This window comes from Nesoenas mayeri (assembly GCF_963082525.1).
Source record: "Nesoenas mayeri genome assembly, chromosome: 2".
NCBI classification, from domain to species: Eukaryota; Metazoa; Chordata; class Aves; order Columbiformes; family Columbidae; genus Nesoenas; species Nesoenas mayeri.
In genome coordinates this window covers 89,431,905-89,456,999 of record NC_137543.1, presented here as the reverse complement: position 1 = coordinate 89,456,999, position 25,095 = coordinate 89,431,905, and the positions used below count along the sequence as shown (strand labels likewise).

Genomic DNA, 25,095 nt, shown 5'->3' with positions numbered 1-25,095 from the left:
AACAGATTTCAATCAGTGCCTTCACAAAACAGGCATCACATGTTCTCTCCCAGAACTGTTCAAAATTCTGAACAACCTTATGTTGCTACCAACCTGCTCTTCTAACAGCTCTAAACTGTGAAAACCAACCCAAGTACTGCAACATCGCTGTTATTGTTAGCATTTTCACATCAAATTTCCACATTCCTCATACTGAGGTGACTACTCCATATACACTTTTTCTTCCTGCAGGCTATTTAAGCCTTCTGTAAGAGCTTCTGGCTACATCTGCGTAATAGCACAGCCAGGAATATTCCACAGGGAGGAAAGTGGCACAGTACTACTTTGCACTTAAAGCCAACATAAAAATGGTGACAGAAAACTAAAGCTTTCTACCAGTCTTCGCTCCATTCTGAAAATTAAAAAAACCCCTAGAGCTCAAAGAATATTTGAAATACTTATTTTCTGGTGTGAATGAAAAACTTCATAGCACACACACAATATGCACTAAGTGACAGCAATGTAAAAAGACCCCTCATCTAATTGAATCAGTTCTGTAATTTAAAAGATGAACAAGCAACTATTAGCAAGGCAGGAGAACAAATGTGTGCTAATGCTCTTGTACGAATACATTTGCGACTTACAGGATCACTGAAACATAATAATCAGCAAGTTTCACTACAATATAAATGATTTTACTGCTTAGCAACTGAGATTCTAAGTTAGCTCTATGGCAAAAAAACAACTAATGCTTGGAAAAAATTAAGAACTTATCAGCCAGAAATTATGTATACTTAACACTTGTTAAACTTGCAGGCTGAAAGATGATGGCTTGCACATTGTGTATACATATAATATTTAAAATATCTTGCCTACGCCTATGTAGAAAACAACCAGGATGATGAGTGTATATCCATAGTTCTTGCTTTGCATCCTTGCAACATTTGAATATGAATAAGAGAATTACAGAGCATATTTTGAGTAGATATATTACTCCTATGATAAATCTACAGGCAGTACTCCAATTATTAATAGAATATGTTAGACCCACTATTATCTATTTCCCTTAATTCACAGTTCAAACCTTTTGTTCACTTAAATCCCAGTCACACCCAAGTAAACTCCACTCTTAAGTCTACTGAGTCAGAATAAATATTTTTTGTCCCTGTGCTTGCCTAATAATTTAATGAAACACTGTACTAAAGCACTTCTGTTCATTACTTAACAGGATCTTTTTTCTAGTATTTCAATGTCCCATTTGTAAAACCTTAAAAACACCCACATGAATGATTCAAAAGCTATGATTAATTTTTAAACACATTTTAATTGGAGGAAGTAACATAAACAATGTTTAAAAAGCCACAAAGTGAACTTCTATAACTAAGCATAACTCATACTAAAAAATCATAATGTCACAACAGATAGGTGATCTCACTCTTTCCCATGCTGCAGATCGTCTCTTCTAGTTGGTGTCAGAAATACTGTGGCCAGCAGGACTAGGGAAGTGATCATTCCCCTGTACTCAGCACTGGTGAGGCCCCACCTGGAATCCTGTGTTCAGTTTTGGACCCCTCACAACAAGAAAGTCATTGAGGTGCTGGAAAGATTTCAGAGGAGGGCAACAAAGCTGGTGGGGGGCCTGAAGCACAAGTCTGATGAGGAGCAGCTGAGGGAACTGGGGCTGTTCAGCCTGGAGAAAAGGAGGCTGAGGGGAGACCTGATCACTGTCTACAACTACCTGACAGGAGGTTGTAGCATAGAGGGAGTTGGTCTCTTCTCCCAAGAAGCAAGCGACAGGATGAGAGGAAATGGCCTCAAGTTGCACCAGGGGAGGTTTAGATTGGATATTAGGAAAAAATTTTTCACAGAAAGGGTTGTCAGGCACTGGAACAGGCTGCCCAGGGAAGTGGTGGAGTCATCATCCCTGAAGGTGTTCAAAAGGTGTTTAGACAAGGTTCTTAGGGACATGGCTTAGTGCTAGAGTTAGGTTATGGTTGGACTCGATGATCCTGAGGGTCTCTTCCAACCAAAATGATTCCATGATTCTACAATTTGCTGACAACTGACAGCCACAGACAGAGGTAAGACTTCTTTCTCTCTTTCAGTCTGTAGTATACACATTTCCTGCCTTCTCTTCAGTGTGCTCCCATCTTGCTTATCCCTAGCCTATTTTCTCACATCTGTTTTTCTCCCTGGTTCTTTCTTTAAATGTTTCATTTGTTTACCACTATTTGCATAACCAATACAAGTCACTGCCTTCCTTTCCATATTAGCCATCGTGCTGCAAGGGTTGTAATTCCCACCAAGTCAGATCAATGACAAACACTTCAGCTTCAAAGTTAAAATACAGCCCAATTTACACACATTTAAAAATAGTTTAAAGAAGCCAAAGGTATAATAAAGTAGCAACCCATTATGCTGCAGAGTCCCATGTCCTTGTATACACAACTGTTCTTCATCAGATTAGGCTTTCTTTTCTTTTAAAGCATCTCAAAATCCTAAAAATTTTTATCAATTCTAGTGACAAATTATTCCCATGTCTAGTCATGGTTAATGGTAATATCTCGCCTATCCACTCCCTTTCTTAATTTATAATTGCCTGTTTTCACTGCCTTGTACAACTGCACAATAACTCACCTACCCCACACATCAAGCACTTGCAAACATGTGAGTTTAACTGAACTATATGGTGTTAGAGATTATCTTACAAAAGTAATCACCACATTGCTTCAAATTTTCAACTAAATTACAAAAGCTTTTCCATTGGGGAGACACAGAATGTAATTAAACAGAGAATGTTCCATCTATAGTCAAAAGTATTAACACCATTCTGTCACTCACAGCACAAGGGTAGACCAGGCTTTTCCTCTCTTTCCCTCTCTCCCCTCTCCACAACTTACCCCTGAAACCCTCTACACAATTACTTGTTATATTAACTAGTGTTTCTTCTCTCAAACTGGTCATTTTCAACAGCAGTGCTTGCCATAATCTTCATGCTTCACCTCCGATGAACTTGAAGGTGAACCTGGGGATCACCAAACTAGACTTGATATTATGCTTGCCCAAAGATTTCCCTATTTCCCATCCAACAAGAGATTATTTCCTATCTGTATTTAGATATTTCTGACTTTTTTTCTTCCACACAAAATCTGAGGTTTCGTTAACATGATATTTTCTAATGCTTTCAGATGAAACATTTAAAATATAGCACAGCTGGTTTCCTATTTAACAAACACCCAAAGAGATGATTGTAAATTAAACAAATATTAAACTAATGCTGTTTAGGTTTCTAGAAGATAATTCTTAATCTATCACAATGATACTGTCTTAAAGTTAAGAACTATATATTTAGGTTATGAAGTCAAATACCACATTAAAAGTTTTGTTAAAAAAAAGAACAAATTAAAAGTAACTGTGTCATAACCATGGTATTTACAGAAAGAAGTATTGTGAAAAACCTATAGATAGAGCACTATGCAACAGAACTAGTTATCTTGACTTAAATGCCAGATTAAATATTGGAAGAGGTTCCGGGGTTCAAACAACATAGACTTAAAGCAGCGGAAGTTAGTTTTAATGTCAGCCTGTCACAACTATTTCTTACAGTGTTTGAGAAGATATTATATGGGCTTTGAGATCAAGTGCTTAATTGAAAAAGTAACTAGACAAAATTAATATATCGTCATTTTAAAGGAGACTTGCTACCATAAGGCTGATTAAAAACTTAGTTCTGTGCAATGCCAATAGAATATATCACATGGATTAAAGAACCACACACACACACAAAAAAAAAAGCAGTGAAGAAACAAACCTGAGAACAACTGTAGGTAAAATTTAAAGTTTTACTAAAGCCCATGTTACTCTTTCATCAGTATTTGCATCATCATCAATAAAATAACTTTATAATCATTAATTTTTTATAATTAGTTGGGAAAACCTTAGGAAGAAAGACTACCATGTAGACTGAGAAGACAGAGTTATCAAGGAAGCAACAAACAGAGGGAAACAGTCAAATATAAAAAGATATATCTAGGATGAAGGAATCCAAGCCATCCTGACACAATAACGAGCAACCGTGCCAGCTGCAAAAAGTAGCACTTCAAGAGAATTGGCTAACAAGCCACTCACTACTGGTCACCAGTGCAGCACTAAGGTAAAAAGGATTATCTTTTTAATATTATTTTCTGGTTGGTTGTTTTCTTGGTGTTTGTTTTGTTTGTGGTTTTTTTTGTTTGTGCTGTGGTTTTGTTTTGTTTGTTTTTTTAATTATGAACAGGGTAGGGACTGTGGTGGAGGGACAGGAAGTCTTCTAGTAAGATGCTTGGAATACTGTTCGCAATCCTAGAGTCCACATTTTATCAGGGTTGGAAAAATGGAGATGATGAAAGATGTACCTGTCAGATGTTACGCAAGAGGCTAGAGAAAAATACATACAAAGAGAAAAATCTTCAATTTATTACAAAAAATAGTTTAATACTTTGAAAAGAAAAAAAAAAAAACATATCCAAACTAGACAAAAAATACACAGCCAGAGATGGAAGGTGATGAGGGATCCACTAGAAATCCAACACGGATTTTGGGAAAGTGCAATTTCCCCATCAGAACAAGGTAACAATGGACCCTGCAGATTTTCTGCAAGGTGCACTCCCTCACAAACAGAGTACTCAGCACATGAGACCCCTAGTAATCATTTAATCTTAAGCAGCCTTTGGTTTTGGTAGAGCTGGTATCTTGATAAAGAGAAATATCATTTCTGATGCTATTTGTGGGAGCTGGGCAGGTTTGGAGCTCTAAGAGCATCCCACTCAAAGCCCTCTAATTCCATTTTTCGTTCACTATAAAGTTCCTATTTCAGAAAAAAAATGTCATAAATTCCACTATACTTATGAACCAAATAAAGAAGTCTGTGGGCTGGAAAACGGTATTAAAATTTCAATAAAATAAACTACTTGATGTGGTATAATAAATCACATTTTACAGTGCAATTTTACCAACAGATAGCAATCTAAACATCCTTAAAAGCCCCATGAAACTCAAATGCAACAGTAACTATTCCATAAAGACAATGTACCCAAAGCCTTAGGTTATTTATCAGTCCTCAAAATCTAAACATCACTGGGGTTCAATATATCAGGCTTTCAGATTATCTACAGTTCTAATTGATGATCCAAAAATGAGGATTATGAAGTAGGCTAGAACGTGCACCAACAACTGTTTTGAGTAGCAAATAACATACCAAGCGCTAATATATGTATGTATTTTTAAATCTTTCCCTGTCCTGTAAACCATTAAACTTCTCTGGAATTCACAAAAGCACATATAGTGAAAACCAGTAAAAAAGTGGATTAAAGGCATTTGGTACTCACTTGTCTATCTCAATACCAAGCGGATTAGCTGGACGTAGGGACAAGGGGGGAATCCCTTTGTTCCTATCAGTGCGCATGTCATAATAGTTCATTTCATCCACCCAGACAGCAGACTGATCCAAGATACCTAGAGAAAACAAAGCGCAGATCCTTAAAACAACAAGGGCGGTCCAGCACCATCAACTCCTAACATACTGAATTAATTTGAAAAATCCTGATAAATATAAAATGCATGCCTAGGTAATATACTGCAAGACGTATGGCAAAACAACCTGGATGCAATTAGGCTAAATTATTTTATTATAGCTGCTGAAAAGGTATTCATGGCCGGGCATCAAACATTACCCTCTTACAGAGTGCCCAGTTTCATGTACATTAAGAGCATTTTCCTGATCACAAACTATTAGTATTTTTAATTCCTCCAAGTCTTTCGGTATTTGCCCAAACCCCATCATCTACTACTTTCAAAACAAGCAATTACAGTCTTCATATTTGCATATTTTAGACAAGAGCCCTTTTCTGTGCCACTCGCTAACCAAAAAGTAATTGAACTTTGTTCACATGTCAAGCTCAGTGACTCAAAGGACACAGGATCGACATTTTTTTTCCCCCCCAAAGCTTTGGCACAGACAATGCATAAAGGTGAGGCACAATAGGTCTTGAATCTCAGCCAAAAATGCAGCCAGCCATATTCTTGGCCATCCCCTTCTTTAACACACCCATCAGATACTCAACACCAGGAATTACCCCATCCCCACTCTCACCCATTTGTTTTAAATATCACTTCCCTCCCATCACCAAAAGCCTCACTGTGTAACATATGCACTTGATTCACTTTTCTATTATTAACATCTTAGTACAGCTTGGGAGAAACCGCGTGTTATTTAACCGTGCCTGAATCTCAGAGAACAAAAGCCTAAAACAGTTCTTGTGGGAACCTCTAGGTTAGAAAAGATAAATATCCAACTTCATCAATGAGGTGTTCTGAAAGAAACATTTTCAATCCAGAGGGTATTTAGGCTGGATTCTAGATTAAGCAGAGGTCCTAGACTGCCTGGCAACATCATTTCAATGGTTAAGCATCTCATGAGAAATACTTAAGACTTTCCGTCTTGCAGGATGGTTTGAATTACAAATAAGAAATGGCACGGAGGACTCAACTTTCTTTAAAGGATTAGCTGTCAGCTCAGGATTTAGGTATAAAGCTCATGAGCTGGTTTATATTTTGTATTTATCTAGTACACTTTAAAGTAATTACTGGATCTGTTATGAATTTTTTTAAAATTTTAGAAGTTTAGTGCTACTAGCTACAGAAAAATAAAGGGCTACTTTTCATTAGTCATTGAGGGTTTTATCAGGATATTGAAATGGGTAGATGAATTTCACATATACCATTATTTTATATATATATTTGCACATTTTATTGATGTACTCTGCTTTTTCTAGACAATTGAAGATCCTCCTGAGGTGGATCCATTTTAAACATACATTTTATTTAAAGAGGCACTCAGTCATACATTTGTTTAGCAAAGAAAACAGATGTGAATTTGAACAAGAAGAATACCTATTTTTTCAGGTTTAAGCAGTTTGAAGGAAACAGTTGAAGTCCCTTTGCCACCAGACTTTGTAGTGACAATAATGTCTCCCTTGTCATTTTTAGCCTGTCCAACTCGACACACAATTTTACTGGCAGACATCCATTCAGCAGTCAGCAGACAGTTGTGCCCACAGATTGTTAAACCTGGCAAAAAGAAAAAAGAAATACCTTACTGTGAATAGAAGTATCTTTTGAAATTCAGCAATGCAAACACACTTATGATGCTTCATATATTTTACATAAATATATGCCCCTTCTCCAGTCCTTTACAGCCAACTACAGTGAGAGTCACAAATATATTTTTCAGATCTTCCTGAGGTGGCTCAGGTCTTTTTCTCTAGTGACATCTCATGAGACACATGCAGTGCTGCTTGAAGCTTATTTTAATCTCTTCCACCAGTTATGGGCTACTGTAGCTTTTACTTCATGTTGTACAATACATCTTCTGTCTGCAAGACACATAGACAACTGCTGTTCAGTACCACATTTACATGAAACTTCCTATCAATACTGTGTGCAAAAAGTCTTTCATAAATTCACTCCCTATGAAGGAGGAGAGGGGGGAAGGGGAATGGAAAATCCCTTAACACTTAAGAGTCAAGGTACTCCTTAATATAAGGTACTCCTTAATGTAAGGTCCAAGGCTCCCTGGAATGTCATGTCAAATCAGTCTGACCAGGCGATCAATCTGACCAATCAATCTGATCAATACTGGTCAGATCAGGACTCTGGATGCTGGAATAGATGGATTGTTTATTAGATCTCGAACAAGAATTTCCATATTCTGAACTGGAGTTTTGTTATTCTGAAGAATTGGCAAGATCTTAATTTCTATAGTATTGATTTGCAAAACAGCTTCATTGGGCTCTTCTTAAATTATATCCTTACCTAGAAACATTTTGCCTTATGTCCAAAACATCAAGGCCATACTAGTGTGTAGGCTATAGTGAAGTATAAATTAGGCAGGCACAGCAGATCCTCCCCTGTTGGCCTGGCTTTTGTTTTTAATTTCTAGAAATCTCTGACCAATTTAAAAATAGTTACAGACAGAAAAGGGTCAGCATGTGTGGCTCAGTACCAAAGCTTCACACTTTCTCTCACAAGTTAAGTCCCTGACATTACGCAGCAGACAAATTTGGCAGTTTTCATGGTTGTCAGATGTAAAAATGCCTTGCTCCCTGCCAAAAACTATTTTGAAAATGAAAATAAAAAAATAAAAAATAGATAGGGACTGAATCTTATTACAACTGAAAGCAATTTTACTTAAGCAAAGACAGTAGATTTCTTTCTTAAAAGATGCCTGAATAAAGGGTGGGGGATGGGGAACAAAACAGAATACACACACAAAAAAGTCTTAAAATAAAAACATTTTTTGGTTGTTATTTATTTGCAACATTTTGACCACGCCAGTTTTTGCTTTTCAGAGTGGAATAAAAAACCCACACAATTATGATGCGTGGGTTTTAACCTCACGTTATACTATTACATCCCTTCTGGTTTTATGGTAGCAAGGTCCCTGAAAGAAAAAAGATCGCAGTAGGATAGAAGACTAACTGAAATAATTTGTCTGAACCATTCATAAAGAGGTTTTCACCCAAAGGCCTGATTTCAGGCTTAAATTAAGTAATACTTTAAAATCAACATCTGAGCTATAGCAATTTAGTAGGGTAAAATTTTTTGAACAAGTGTTTTAGAGATCCTTGTATCAATTACTGTCTATTCATCAGAGGTTCTCGAGCTTTAGCTCTCAAGAAAAGAAGATCACCAGATCTGACATTTCTGAAATGAAGCGGAACAGCCTTTGTCTGTCTCTTGAAAACACATAAGATCGTAAGTCTCTATTAACAGTTTATATACCACACTAAATACAGTAATGGCACAAGACAATTTCTAAAACAAAGCCATGTTAAGTGAGACCTTTTAGTGGTATAGATACAACTTTTTTTTCACCAAAAAGAGAAAACTTCCCTTTAAATAAAATTTCATTTTAATATGTTGCATGGTACAAAGACCTTTGAGAACGTCATACTCAGGTTCTAGCCTTTATGTGCCTTTCAGTAAATAGGCACAAGCAATTATCTTACTGAGACTTTCCAATTTTGGTTAAGTTTTTTACAATGCCTACAAAATAGAACTGCAATCATCTTAAAAGACAAACTAAACCTTGAGAGCATAAATGTTACCAGTATATCCTGGATTTGACTTTTTGTACCATGAGCTATAGAGTTATAAATAAAGTTTATTTGTCGTCAAAGATACAAAGAGATTACCAGAAGGGTCTCTCTTAAAATGAAACAGAAAGGCATATTCTTATATTATGTGATATTCTTTTTATATATATATAAAGTTTCTTGCTTTTCCTTTTACTCTAATGTATCTCAAACAGCAGACTAAACTTTGTAAAACTCTCATGCAAACTTGCTTAAATCTCATACCTACAAAGGCTCACTTTTGCAAGTATTTCTATTCAAGACACAGGGAATATTTACATGTCTAATTTAACCATCAAAAGAATTTTTTTCCATGTCTTGGGCCTTAGCCATTTACTGAAGCAAGCCTAAAATTGAGCTAAGAAAAAAACCAAGGCAATCTATTTTTTTTTTTTTAATCTCAAAGCACGAGATTATTAGCAGCCATGTGTTAAAAGAGATAATAATTAAAAAAAATTTAAAAAAATATTATATATATATACATAAATAGTTGGTCAGCCATAATACCGAGGCACAGTTCAAGAGATGTCTCCCTTCCAAGAACCTAGCACAGATGACTTCTAAGAGGATCATACCAATGAACTACTAAGGTTATCCAAGTCCATCAACCACACAAATACACAGAAATAGACTCACCTCTAACATCATCAGTTATTTGATTTTTTTCTCAACAAAAATTCATTAGTGTAATGCACTCTTGTCTAGCAGCTCAGGAAAATACTACTTCCCTTTTCGAGAGACAGCAAACTGAAGTGAAGGGGAAAATTGTAGTAGCTTATGCTTGGCTATAAAGTTCATTGTGGTGGCCAAGAATGGAATTCGGGAATCTTGGTTTACAGCCATGAAGTGAAACATTGTTTCTAGCAAAGCCAAACAAAATACCAATGGACTTCAGAGGAGTCATGATTCCACAACAAATTAGATAAATTGTCTCTAACATGAATACTGGAGTACACATATGCTTAACTTCCAAAAGAAATAAGGGAAATTCCAGTAGTTATAGTTTACTTGGATTTCCAGAATTTTTTACAAAATCATTCTTGAAAGGCTTAAGAAAATTAAGCAGCTATAGGATATGGGCCTTAAATGGATAAATAATTTGTTAAGAAAGAAACAGGGCGACAGTAACTGGTGTGTTTTCACTGAGGAAGGTTTCCACAGCATACATGCTGGGATCACTTATGTTCAATATACTCATAAATGACAAGATAAAGAGGCTACAATGTTTGTTGATGATATTAATTTACTCAGAATGTAAAGATTGTAAAAAATAGAAAAAATGTGGAAGAGACCTGATGAGACTGAGTGGATGAACTATAATGTAGATGCTATAAAACAGTAGTTGAAATTCAGTGAACAAAGACATGATGCACACAGGCAAAACCTTAAATTCACAGACAGCCTCAAACAGACTACTAACCCTCAAGCATTAAATCATGGGACTATAATAGAATAAAAAAACATCATCTCAGTGCTTAGTAGGAGTTATACAGAAAACAGAATCCTATGGAAGAAATTCAATACAAAAGCGAGAGTACAGTATTATGGCACAGTGCATTCACATCCTCAATAGTGCATGTAACCAAGATGATGTTCACCCACGACTGGCAGCAAAACCAAAAGAGATTCACTGAAGAGCAACAAGAAAGGTCAAAGACACATGCAGAAAATGTAAATGTGCTAGGACTTTTTAGCCTGGGAAAGGTGCAACAGAGAAATGATAATCAAGACACGTACGGTCAGGAGAATCAGAGAAAACTGCTTGTTCCCTCTTTCAATGCCACAGCTATGACAATTCAAACGAAGTTACCATGTTAAAATCAAGGCAGCGAAGGAAATGGTTCTTCACATAATGTGAAGATAAATCATTGAACCTGCTTTGTCATAACTTTCTCGATACATTGAGAACACTTCTGATTGGAAAGTCTCCATGCTGAAATTCTCGATGCCTAGGAAAGTAAGAAAGGAGCATTACATCTCTTCTACTCTCATAGGTATCCACTCTTACTGTTTAGCATGGGATGTTAAGTCAGGTTAAGGGCTCATCTAGCAGAGCATGGTCCTTCTGATTAGTTACCCATTGGGCAGCATCCCTCAATTTGTGGATTCAAGCACCTACTTGTGAAAAGGGCATTTCTCATACCATGCAACATGGACTTTACCACATACACACACACAAAAAAATCTCTAATCAAATCCTAAATGTGACAACCTACAGTTTCAAATGAAAGGGTTGGGTTTGTTTTTTTTTTCAACTTACCTATGAGGTCTGTAGGTCCAGTCCCCAAATTTTCTCCTCTAATTGTCACTTTTGTCCATGAGATGCCTTCATTGGGAGAGATGCCAGTTACAAGTGGGGGCTGCCTTGCTCGAGACATGATGACTATTCAGTTACTGAAAACTGAGTTGTTTTTATCTGTTCAGCAAGAAACAGTAATTTAAAAACAATAATTACATTATGTAAAAGTTATTTAAAACCTTTTAAGCCGTTCTTCTAAAATGGTAGCAAAACATGAATGTAAATATGGAACACCACTCTCAAAGCCTTTTTGCCACATAGTCATAAAACAATAAAGAATACTTACATCTTCTTTGTATTTCTATTGTTTTTAATTAAGTATACCTCTAGTTCTGAACTGTAAAGAAAAAGTATATTCAGAAAAATACTAAACCCTCAAAATGCTTAATGAAACTAAACATACATTCCAAATCACTTATGCCAGAATTCAAATCAGCCTATTCAATCCTCTATTAGAAAGTTATTATTGTATTCCTTGGAAAATTTAGAATTTCTAAGCTAAGGAATAGACTATGATTACATATTGGGACAACTTCCCCATCAAAATTAGACTTACTGGCACAGTCAGTCACATGGGAAGAAGCCCCCAGCATTTATTTGTATAAAGGATCAACATTTACATAAACTGAGAAAAATCAAAACATTACTTACAGACACTACACTAGCAAAGAATATCAACAAATAATATCTCAACAGATCAGCAAAAACAATAATAAAATTATCAACCAAGCACTTCCAGAAGAATATTCCTTTGCACCTGACATAGGAATCAACTCAAACCAGTTAAATCCCTGTAATACAAACACCAATATGGTAGACATGTTATGCAGCCTATATTTAGTTTACTGTGCAACTGATCACAAATTCCTATGGCTTATCAGAAGTTTCCTTAGTGCAGCTCTGTAACTACAAGCAGATTAGTATAAACTGAAGCACATTAGCTCCCACCAACTTCTCCACATTTCGACACTTCCTAAACATAGAGCCTGCTCATAAATAGACAGGTCCTACAAAAGTCATAGAAGTGGCAAAACCATTTATTGCAAGGACTTGTATGGTAATTCTGCATTACCTATCCCATTTCATGACCCTTCACAGAATCATATAGAATGGTTTGGGTTGGAAGGGACCTCTGGAGATCATCTAGTCCAACCCACCTGCTAAAGCAGGTTCACCTAGAGTAGATCACACAGGAATGTGTCCAGGTGGGTCTTGAATGTCTCCAGAGAAGGAGATTCTACAACCTCTCTTGAATAATTCTACCAAGACACAACATCATCTTTAAAATTCCTAGTAAAAGAAAAATCATTTAGTATTCTGGAACTTCAAAAAGTTATTATGATCAGTTTATAATAGGAAGCCATCTGCATTGGAAAGGTAAGAACCAAAAATAACCTACAGGAAATGTATTTATTTCTAAGAAGGAGAAGGTTGTGCTCTGACAAGAAGAGTCCTGTCCCTCCTGCCCTACTCCTATATCTTTTCTCCAAACTGTTTTTTCCCCCCTCACCTCACTTCAAAACTGAGGCCAGGTCCTAGTCTTACTTTTTTCCTCTCTGACTTCTTACCCATAAATTCAAGTAGGGAGGGAGAGGGGTGTTAATATCCCAATTCTCTTTTCAGATCTGGATACCTTGGCAATTCCTCTTCCTTACCTCCTGTTCCTTATCCTGAGCTTTCTTGACCAGACAGCACACCTGTGCTACTGTTGATCCACTTCCTCGCCACAGGAGAAAATGACAGACCGAGTGTTCTGTCAAGATCCCCAGTCCTGGAGTCACCAGGCTTGCCCGGCTCTCCTCTCAACTGCACTGCATTCAAAGCTACATTACCACAGTATCGCCTGACAAAACAATGGGCAGCACAATAGAAATAAGTTTCCCACTTCCTGTTGCTAAACCTAATACTGGAGCAATTAGAATCCAAAATTACAGGCGAAGTCTTGCTTATTCCTATACAAGATGCATATGCACAGAAGTTCAGACCTTTCAGAATCTGAAGTTTCCTTTGGAGTCCTATGTGAAGAGGATGTTAGAGAAGAATCAGGTGTCTAAGTTTACCTAGAACATGGAGGACAAACTGCATCTATTCCTCATGATCTTATCTATGTAGTCTTTGCAGCTTTTGTCACAGATCTGCAGCAGAGCTCAAAGTTTAACAACAGTTGTAAAGAAGCAATGGGGTTGTACCACCCACACAAACCTAGTCAACTTCTGCAGGAAGCAGCAGATACCGGTAAGACAACTTCTGCCCAATTTTTTCATAAAGTTTTATCAGTAAAGTGTTATTAGTAACACAGATGTAAAAACCCATCTTCAGGAGCTCAGTGGTAATATGTAGAGGAAGACATCTTGAGGAAAACAAGTAAAATAGAAGCTACTTTGGCATTATTTGTTTGATTTTCTACGCTCCACCCCCCCCTGCTCCCCCATTACAGTTCCCTTGCATTGTAGTCATTGTTTCTTTCAAAATATTAATACCTAGCACACAGGTAATTGGTTTGAATCAGCACCAAAATTCAAAAGTAATATTACAACATATTTTTCTGGATTTCAGAAATTGGCACTAGATCTCCCTTCATGACGAGCTGAATAAATGTAATAAAAATGCTGAGCCTCCTGAGGTCTAATATTTCTTCTAAAGTATTTCCATATTTACTGCAGAATTGCTTTAAAATACCTCACTGGAATGAGAAGACCACAGTAAATCTCAACACATTACAAAAGCACTGCAGCACTGAGATTCTCTATTATTATTGTTGTTGTTTTTAAATGGCACTTGGTTTCATTTATTTCAAAGAATAAGTGAAGGGTCTTATGGAATTTAACCTTATTACAAATATCAAACAAATGCTTGGGAGCCTTCAATTCATTTATAGCACTTCCTTTCCTCCTTCTTATGGCAACCATGTCAATAGCTAAACTGACTGAACTGTTTATTGGGAAGCCTAGCCAGTATACTATCATGGCCCACAGCAAGTTTTCAATTTTTTAAAATGTCTTTAAGACAAAGGTGAAAGAATAATGATATTTTTCATTTTATGAAAATATAATTAAGAGCTTTTGTTGCAATTCTGTGCATTGCCCTGAAGAGAAGTTCTATTCTTTACAAATAGGTATTATGTATAAAATAATAATATATTTAAAAAGCAGCCTTCTTACCGAAAGACTGGTTCTTTTCAGACTAGGGAAGATTACATAAAGACAGTTTTCTACACAAGACATTTTCTCAAAGGAGCCAGGCTCACTGAAGAAGTGTTAACAAAACTATTTTTTTACAATGAACAATTTTGTATGCTAACAGAAATCCCTTTTCCTCTTCCCCCCCGCCCCTTTCTTTTAAAAACTTCATTTCCTCACAGTATCTCTGCAACAGTTTAACATGGATGACATCTGTTTGACTGCTCTCATGATCTTGCCCATATTATTCTCTCTATTATTCTGTCATAATTCTTGTTATGAAAGCACAAGGAGTTAGAAAGCCTCTGCAAAGACCACCTACTACAAAGCCATCTTGAAATATGCCTTTCGTAAACATCACCTTTGTTCATACATGAGCTGCTCAAATAAACTGTCCTCTCATGAAGGTTTGGTTAAAAAAAAAAATCCAGACAATTCTGAGCATTACAAGCTTGCTAAAGAGGCGACATCTTCATTCTTTATCCTAAAAAAAGCAACTTTATAAACAAATAACGAAGACGTGAAATATGGCCCAATGTAAGGGAAAATCTAAGTCTAGTTGCTTTTTGGCTTTTGTAAACCCGCATTTGGTTTAAAACAAGAATTCTTAAATAGGGCTCCCCATTCAACTTTCAATGGTGAGCAGAGAAGAAACACAAAATAAAACGCCAATAGCTACTGTATCTGTGCTATAAAGCAGCGCACTGCTTACCGCTCTGGAAGATGTACCAGAATAAGAAATAAGTGAACAAAAGAAGTTCAGAATTTAAGGATATTAAATTCGCTGGTAAATTCAAATCTCAAAGGAAAACTACAAACATCGGGACAACATATAACTTCGGAAGATGAGTAACAATCAGGTGCCACCTCACAAATTTCACCAGTGGAAAAATTGGCAGTAGAAATGTTTTAAAAAGCGGGGTTTGACTTATAAAAGAAGACAGCAAGTTGGTTCCAGTGTCTCAAAAATCAAGTTAAAGTTTTCAGTGGTGCTTTCTGACAGACTCTCTTGGAGGCAGACAGACTCAAGGTCAATGGAAATGCCATGGTCATCTAGCAAAGGGAATCTAGGCTGTCACGAAGGGAGGAAAGAAAAAACCTGTTTGTTATGGCTGGGAAAGTCTAAGCTACAAGCAAGCACACAAGTCTTCAGGTATCAAATATTTATTTGTTCTCACTCATATATATGTGACAAATTACAATTTTTAAAATGTTGAGGCAGGAACAGCTGGAATGACACTGCTCATGTTCAAATCACAGTGTGTCTCAGACCTTGTTGGTTGTTTTTAAAAAAACAAACGAGCCTGAAACCAGTAGCTGAGGTACTCCTGTCACACTAACATCACAGCATTAAATGTCTTTTGAATTAACAGATTTATGAAACACTCTTTTTTAAACAAGTAATAAATACTCAGATTGCAGAATCTAGATGATGGCCCTTTCACCTTAAGCTACACAAACTTGTGCTTCTACCAAATAAATCTAAGAATTTGTTTTCACTAGAAAACCCAAAGAGTACCCTGAGTAAAACACACTATGACAGAATCAGTGAAGCGACACAGCAAATGACCCCAAGAAGGACGAGAAAGTAAAAACTTCCTACATGTTTGTACTCAAAACCATTACAAAATGATGAAAAACACTATTGCCACCTTTGCTGTGCTTTATCTTCCCAACAATATAAATTCAGACAGACAATCTACATAAACCAAGATTTAAAAGCACCCAAAAAGCAGCATTGTGAAAATAACTGACATTTATTAACCCCTCTGGAGATCTTCAGTGCCCTAGAATTTCCACAGCCTTCAACACTGCATTAATAATACAAAGTCCATTCCTGCAAGCCTGCCAGAAAAGACTGGGAAGTGAATAAGCTAAACAATGCTGAAATTCCAAGTGATATTAAGAATCTATGCATGTTTATTTAAATAATAAAAGAAGACTTGTCAATTTAAACAAGAAGTGCTCATGAATCTTATATTTGGAGCGGGGGGGGGAGACTTCAAAACACCGCTAAGCTACTTATAATGAAAAGATGAACAAACGTAAAAAAGGGGGTAATTTCACCATCACACAGAAATAACAAAGCCTCATTTGTCTTGCCCTGTCATATCCGGCATGTTGATTCAAGCCAATATTAACACTGACAAACATGTTAACCTGCAGGACAACATCACATGCCAAAATCAGTTTCAATTTGGGAAGATGTGCAAGTTTTGAGATGGAGAGGGTAAACGATGAAAAAAAGATTGCGAGTATTAAATGACAAAATACCATGCCTTTCTCTTTTTAAAAAGGCTCCTGAATATTCCAATCAGTCATGAAAGGCATACTAGAAATTTTAGTTTTAGGGTAGCCAAGGAATAAGAGCAGCACTTTTGCTTTCACAAGAGCCATACTCGCATATTTCATCAGTATCTCAGAGGTCCTGCTTTCCTTAACCCAGCAAGGTACATCTTCATGGCTATACATCTTGACAGAGCGAAAGCAAAATAATCACAGCACTCAGCGATACCATTAACATTTCTGAGTCACAAGGGATTAAAAGGTTGGACCTGAGGCAGATACTGCGGGAGCCCTCGGCAGAGGAGTTCAGCGCCCGACGCAGCCTGGGCTGCAGCTGCGAGGGATTGACAGCGCTAACTGGGGAACCCAGTGCAGGAGAAACTCCGGGCACAGTTCCGGCATCCGAAATAAATTAAAGTAAATAGTGGTGCTCTCTCTCATCCACCCTGTTAGCAGCCTCTGGGTTGAGCCGGAGACCACACACCGGGACCACACAGCACCAGCTGAACTCACTCGCACGCAACATCTCGAAGCTGTCACTCTGCTGAGGTACGAGGAGGAAAAAGGGGGGCAGGAGTGCAAGAGTGTGTGTGTGTGTGTGTTTAGAAAAAGCTGCTTGCTCTCCTCTCCTATCATTACAGCTGGTTATGTTTTGTGTGGTTGGGAAGGAGGGAAAGAAGGGAGGGATTAAAAAAGACCTATAAACCTCACTAAGAAAACATACTGGTCTTGGCCTTTTCTAGTAATGATTTGCACTCCTCCTGTACTAGTTTGGTAGCTGATGAAGGGCTAACAAAGCATCCATTTAACATCAATTAACCTTTTATCTATCACATGTCAAAAAGAAAAAAATCTAGACCAGTATAAATCTATTTCCTTGTACATATTAAATGACAGCATCTTATCAGTTGTGACGTACTGCATACCTATATATTGATATATTTTTACATCAGGAATTTTGACAGGTTATTTATTTGGCGAGGGGAGAGATTCCCCGCAAAGAACAATTAACCACACAAATGCCATTACAACATCAATATGCTGAGTTTTTCTACAAACATTCCACTGTAGAATGAAGCTTTGTTCATTACTATCTTACACCATAAACAAACTGAAGGAAATTAATGAGCCTACATATGACACTGGGTTTGTGACCTATCAGCAAAAAGTAAAAATATCAAGCCTCTAAAAATAGATTCAAAAGAACATTAATCTATAATACAGATGAACAGAGTTTTAAATTTGGACTTGTGTGGGGAATTCTTTGGTTCCTTTACTTCAGAAAATCATTTTATCTGCCAATTTTATCACCTATTCAAACAGAAAAAGCTGAATAAAATGTTTCAAGAATTTAAAAATCTATTTTAGTCAATCTACTTTAAAAAAAAAACAATCCTTTCCCTCCAGTCTGCTACCATGAACACACATACCTCCTCCATCAAACTCACCAGCACATGAATTTAATTTAATCTACCTACACAGTTTGAACAGCCGAGAAACACACTGTCACATTTTCACTTCAGCTCAAAATCTATTTACCTACGGGACAATGACAATCTCCAACTGCCACTATTACACAAAACTATCAATATCACAATAATCCAAACATCAATATTAGCCCTATAAACTTGGATTAGGACATTTTGCTGGGGAAGACCTCAAAAAAAAATTCCTAAATATGTTTCACCTTATTCAATACATTTTTTTAAAAGTTACCTTTAAAGTTCCATAACTTCACACTGAAAAGAAATCATTCCTCCAATTTGTTGATCTGGTCTACATGCTGGTTTATATCAGTTCTTGAATGAACAATTTTGCTAGAATATTCAATGTTACAGCACCCATTCATTACCAAGACTTAAGTCAAATCAGTTTAAGTTTTCTGAACATCTGTTCTGGTCGTACTGAACTGGCTAGAAAAGGGCGATAGTGTAGAAGAAAACGTAATTTAAGAAAGTCTGTACACAGATGTTTCTCCCCGAAATTTCCACTATTTTCATTATAAATTTCATTACAACTCCCCAGATATTAAGTCATCTACTTGGTTAAAAGCTTCTGTATTTATTATGTGACACATCGCTATAATCTAGCAACGTTGTGAAGAAAAGCCTTAAACATCTCTATATAAACATATATAGAGAAAAAAGTCAACTCAGCTTTACACAAAACCATATCACAGATGGCCATAAATCTCCCATTAATTTCTAAATTCTCGCAGAGCACGTGCTTTCCTACATCTGCTTCTATCTCCAACATCCAGCAAAACTTGCTTCGTCTAGAAGTAACTTTCCTTACTGTCCACCAATTAAATGGTTCATCCCTCTGTTGTTCTAAAGTTATCCATAAATTTCTGTGCATTATTTAAGATATTAAAAAAATGGTAAAGAATCTTAATACCCTCATCATCTCTCTGTCTCATGTTGTTCACAGGCAGAAATTCGAAAACAGTAATTTAAACATCAAAACCTTTCAAATATGTTTATGCAAATGCATTAAGAAAGATCCAGAAGTTTATAAAAATAAACTAAATAAATTCCAATGGGATGGATTTTTTTTTTTTGCTACAGAACCATAGTTTTTTTTTTTTTTCTAAGCCCTGTAACTATACACATTATTCTTTATAAAAACAATATATAACCACTGTAATTACACAGATCACCTGGTTGAAGTTTTAACTTGGGTGCTTGTAGGTAGGACTGCAACACTAAGTTTAATATTTGCTGTGAGACTTCAGTGGTTCCTTTTGTTTCAAAAATATTTAAAAGATGAGACATGCACTTGTGTTACTGACACTCCTGTATTTTTCATGTTCTCTCCAAAACACAACTTTCTGGCCCCTGCTCTGGGAAGTACTCAAGCCACACACTACAGCATCTTTCTCTATTCATATCATCAAACACGTACTCAAGTATTTCACTGTGAGAACCTGTATGCACAGGTATTTTTCTGTCATATTTCAGCCTGCTTCTGCCTTACTTACTCTCAGTCTTCATTTCCACTCATCCATCTAAAATCCCATGTCCTGTATGGAATTATCACACTTTCAGAGTAGTGAAGTCCTGTGAGAAAGAGAAGCTCCCTTGCTTTCTATGCTGATGAAAATGAAACAGAAGAAAATACCATCAGCTATACACATAGCTCTTTCACTTTTTGCCAAAAATCAAATGGTCAGTTTTCAACCAAGAAGCAAAGCAGAAATTAAAAAAAAAAACAAAAACAAACCAAACCAAAACAGTAAGACTGAAATGGAGACAAGAGTCACAGAATTCTTAAAGAAAAAAATTACGGTAATCACTTTTCTAATTGAAACATTTTAAGATTATCTCGAAAAGTAATAATTAAAAAAGTTTAGTTTGTCCCCAATATAGAAGTGGGCATTTAAAAAGGAACTTTAGCCCAGCATAGCCCTAAATCTTTAACTACTACAGGCTTTTTCATTAACTTGCAAATACAGAGTTACAAATACAGGGTACATTGCTTCTGGGTTATCCATGAAGTGAAAGAAAAAATACAAATCTAAATATATCTAAAAATTTATATTGTAATCTGATCCACAGACACTTTTACACTGCCAGAGTTCACACTGACTTCTGCACAATATAGTCCAAGGTCTGCTTTTGAGAATTAAACTGAAAATCTTGGAATCTGTAGTTCTCTTAAGGCCAAGAGAAAACCAGGCCCATTAACAGCTTTGTGTTTCAGAAAATTTGTTTTCCTTAGAAATAAAACAAAATTAGAATGGAAACACAGTCTTTCACACCCATCACTGTATGCAATCATAATATTTTCTACTGAAATCGCTGAACATACTGTCTGCAGATCATACTTCTACACAGATCAATTTCCTTTTGAAGAAAAAACACTAAATACTTCCAAAATAATACAAAAAATCCAATTACAAACCATTTCTCCGTAGGAGAGAGGGAAGGTGTTTGATTCAGTGTTGTGCAGAATATGAAATTCGTAGCTTATCTTTCCCTATGCAGAGCGCATAACATACCGATCACATAATTAATCCTTATTTTCAGGCACTTCCCTGAAACACTGACACAAATACTAAAAAATAATTTTCATGTTAAAGTACAAAAATTTAAATCAGCTTTGTTTTTAAATTGATATGTTGCCAGCTGTAAACACAGACCTTTGCTTTCATGTTCAGTGCAGAAGATGAAACATCAATTTGACATGACTGTGTTATGCATGTGCTGTCTAAAGATCCCTCATTCTACCAGCACTTTTACAAACAAGATTTCCCCTGTTACTAAGCACCATATTTCTCCCCTGGGAAAAGTAATTTGAAAGACAACATTGCACAGCACAGAGTTACCGAATGTAGGTGGTCCAAGACACATAAGGTCAAAGTTAAGATGAAGAGCCAACATCTGACTTCAGCTAAAAGATACGAACTTAGCCGGTTTTGGATTTTGAACCTTCAGTGTGCTTTTAAATACAGCAGCAGATTCCACTCTTACTGAAAAGCCCACACAGAAAATAAGTTCACTGCAATATGTACAGTCATTTGAGTAGTATTTTCCAGTCCTTCACTGTACAATGAAGTACTACCGACCACTCCAGTGGAAGACTTTCTCTGTCTGTTTGCATAACTGAGTAGTGATGTACAGCCGTCCAGAACCTATGCAGGTGATGTCTGTCTGTGCTTCAGATGCTGTTTTGACCTGGAGCACAGGACAAAACTGTAACCACAGATTATTTCATGGATACTTTCTGAAGTCAGAATCCATGATTGTAAGAGCACCTTTTCTATTTAGTCTTCCGGCACCATCCTATCAAGATGTTACTTCATTTTTCTTTTCTTTTAAGGGAAAGCAGAAAAGCACAGAATAAACAAAATTAAAACAACTCAATACTGATGTTTAGTTTTAAGTACAGTGCTTAAGACTTACCGGATTTACAGCTAAACAGAACAATACATTGAAATAAATTGATGAAGCATGGTTTAACATAACATATCCAAATGTTTTCATCACTTAAAGAGGTTGGTGGCCTCTGCCTTTCTAGTCAACCCACTTATTTTGCCTTAGTCCACCTTCACTGTGCTGAGTAGCATAATAAAAAACAGAGTGGATATAGTTTCTTTTTAGTAGGACCGTGGGAAAACAATTGGTGGATTACATATTTTAACAACTTTATTGTCCATTTTTGTCTGAAGTGCTTTCAATAGCTAGGAAAAAAAACCCCAAATCTGCTCATTCACAAGAAATCCTACAATTTAGAAAGAACCTGAATACTACAGGTTCAAAAATACTTAGTGAACAGTGAAGATAAAGCAATTTCTCTGCACAATATCCAATGCTCAAAGGGCAAGGTCTTAAAAAAAAGTCTTTAAAGTGAAATACATAAGTTCATAACCTAGAACATTAAGAGATTTTCAAATGAATTCTAAAAATGTCTTTTAGACTGTTCTTAATCAATAATATTTGATAAAGCAATTACAGTATTTTAAAAAAACCTATCAAGTCTGCAAAAATATTGTCATTTATTGAGCGATGGCCATGAAAACACAATACAACTTTATATTCTGTTTAAAAAAAAAAGTACAAGTCTAATGTGTAATACGCTTATAATTAAATAATTTCACCTCTGATGCACACTAAAAAAAATGTACGTTTTCTACATCAGAAAAACACCTTACCATTACAATATAAATTAATCATATTTTCACTAAGATAAGTAATACCAGTATAATGAAAATCATTGCATCCTGTTTTAAATTATGTTTAAGACAGCAGAAATCCCACCTAAGCAAACACATTGTTGTCTGAGAGTGGACACACAGGAAAGAAATTAGCAGCAGGACATGCCTTTTGCTACTTCTTGCTGGCTCTATGCAAGCTGTGATAGACACTATAGAAATAGGGAACCAAGAATTACAGAACTTTACTTCTTCAGGTGAACAAAACGTAAAGTAAGAAAACAGACCTGTTTTGCTAAGCCACAAATTTGTTTATTTACAGTTTACATTAAAAAAAAAACCCACAAATAGAAGCCTTTTAACTGTTTTGACAACTTTATCAAAAGCAAAAACAAAAAGTTTACAGTAATGAAATACATTCAAATTCACTAAAGGTGAAAACAGACTGTTCACTTATCTTAAGAATGATCAGAAAGCCTTGAAAATTGAAGTGAGATTACGATTTCAGACTAAATTTTTAAGAATATTTGTAATTTACATTTAATCTGACTTTCTGTCAGAGCTAAAATGGCTTAATACTTCACCAGCTTTCAAGTCAAAACTTCACAGAGTATATGGCTGGAAGCTGTTAATCCACAATGGGCATGCAAACTGCAGGAAATAGAAAAAGCAGCAGTGGGGGTGGGGAGGCAGGATGAGGAAGAAGAAGGTAAAGCTGGAAGTGTAGAAGGAATGCTATTTTGAAAACCAGTAAAACTGAACAGAATGAGAAACTCCACTTTGGAAATAACGATTATCCCCATTTTTGAATAGCTACTCCCCTTGATAAGAGCCTTTTCAGGTTGCTAATTAAGATACTGAAGAGGCAAGGAGAAATGATGTTTGGTCAACCAGCTCAGGACTCTCCAGGACTGCAACACAGTCCAAATGAGGAAAAAATGTAGAACTGGGTGGAAAGTAAAAGATAAAAATACAGAGGTAGCACAACACTTCCAGTTGGGTATCAATGAAAGCAATCGCCTCAAACCAGTATATGTTATTTGTTCCACATTCACAGAATCACAAAATGTTTGGGGTTGGAAGGGACCTCTGGAGATCACCTAGTCCAACCCATCGGCTAAAGCAGGTACACCCAGAGCCGATCGCACATGAATGTGTCCAGGCAGGTCTTGAATGTCTCCAGTGAAGGGGACTCCACAACCCCTCTGGGCAGCCTGTTCCAGTGGTCTGGCACCCCCAAAGTACAAAAGATTCTCCTTATATTCCTTATTATCGTAGTATTTTATCATACTTGCTTAAGTACACTCTCATTTGGGGCAGTTATTTCTGAAATGTTAAAGTACCACCAAATATGAAATTAAAAAATCAGACCTGCAAGCAACGAGCTCTTCAGGGGTCCGAACTCCCCTCTGCCCTGCTTATTTCCTTTACCCCCCCGCCCCCTCCTCGCCACACACACAGACACTTCATTGAGATTTAAGACCGTTCTAGCCCAGCCTTGTCTCATCACAGAACCAGCAGCCAGGGAGCTCTGAACACATCGCTGTCAGCGATGAGAAACAAAAGCAAAAGCCACTGAATCTCCGCCCCGCCCGCTGCCTCGCAGGGCCAGCTTCAGAACGGCTCCCTCACAAGCGCACCCACGGCCCAGCGCAACCTCATCCAGCAAACTCCCATCCGCCGACAGGACACCCTGTATCGCCCCTCCCCAACCCGTGTCCCGTCTGCCGTCGTGGGGCTGGAGGAGGAGGGAAAACGAGCTGCTGCAGCCGGGAAGTGACCACCTCCTTCTCTCCACAAACGGCTAGCGGGGCCTGGCGAACATCCGCCCATCCGAGCCTCTGGCCTCGGGAGACGAGCGGGGGTGGGAGACGGGCCGTGCCGGCGCTGACGGGCGGTACCGGGGCAGCCCCGCGCGGGGCGGGGCCAGCAGGTGCCTCCAGGGAGGCTGAGGAGGGGCCGCGAAGCGCAAGACACCGAGACACGAGCGCCGCTCCCCCTCGCCCCAACGGCCGTTAACGACAGCCCCGTCCGCGCTCCCCCCGCAGCTCCCCGGCGGGGGCGGGGCCTGGGACGCGACACTCGACCCCGCCCGGTGGGCGAGGGCCTCGACCTCCGCGGGGAGCGGGAGAGGAAGGAGGGGTGAGGCTGAAGGGAGGGAGGGGGAAGGAGCCGGAGCTGCCCCGCTGCGAGTCGGCTCCGCAGAGCCCGGCGAAGGAAGAGCGGGGCGGGAGGCCAGACACTGTCACTCACCGGCCGCCGCCGAGTCCGTATCCGGTACCTGGGGCAGCTGCGCTCCCAGCAGCGCCTCCGCGTCCGGCGGGCACAGGCACCTCCAGCCGCTGCCCGAGAAAATCGATGGAGCGCGGAGCGATCGAGGGGGAAGGGAAAAGCCACCGCCCCCTTACGGGCACCGCCCCCTTACGGGCACCGCCCCCTTACGGGCACCGCCCCCTTACGGGCACCGCCCCCTTACGGGCACCGCCCCCTTACGGGCACCGCCCCCTTACGGGCACCGCCCCCTTA

At 37.9% G+C, this 25,095-nt stretch overlaps 1 protein-coding gene across 4 annotated transcripts in view; it reads right to left on the bottom strand.

Moving 5' to 3' along the window:
* EXOC2 (exocyst complex component 2) overlaps positions 1–24,893 on the bottom strand; it is a 128,910-nt gene extending 104,017 nt beyond the window's left edge. For 3 of the 4 annotated variants that reach the window (XM_080340025.1, XM_080340026.1, XM_080340028.1), the window contains exons 1-4: positions 24,823–24,893; positions 11,413–11,568; positions 6,910–7,086; positions 5,346–5,472 (exon numbers count right to left, since the gene is read on the bottom strand). In XM_080340025.1, the coding sequence (XP_080196151.1) occupies positions 5,346–5,472; positions 6,910–7,086; positions 11,413–11,530 (422 nt within the window). In that variant the 5' untranslated portion in view covers positions 11,531–11,568; positions 24,823–24,893. Of the gene's footprint in view, positions 1–5,345; positions 5,473–6,909; positions 7,087–11,026; positions 11,072–11,412; positions 11,569–24,822 lie in introns of those variants that run through there. The other variant, XM_080340027.1, reaches the window with a different exon arrangement.
* Positions 24,894–25,095: the final 202 nt, after the last annotated feature.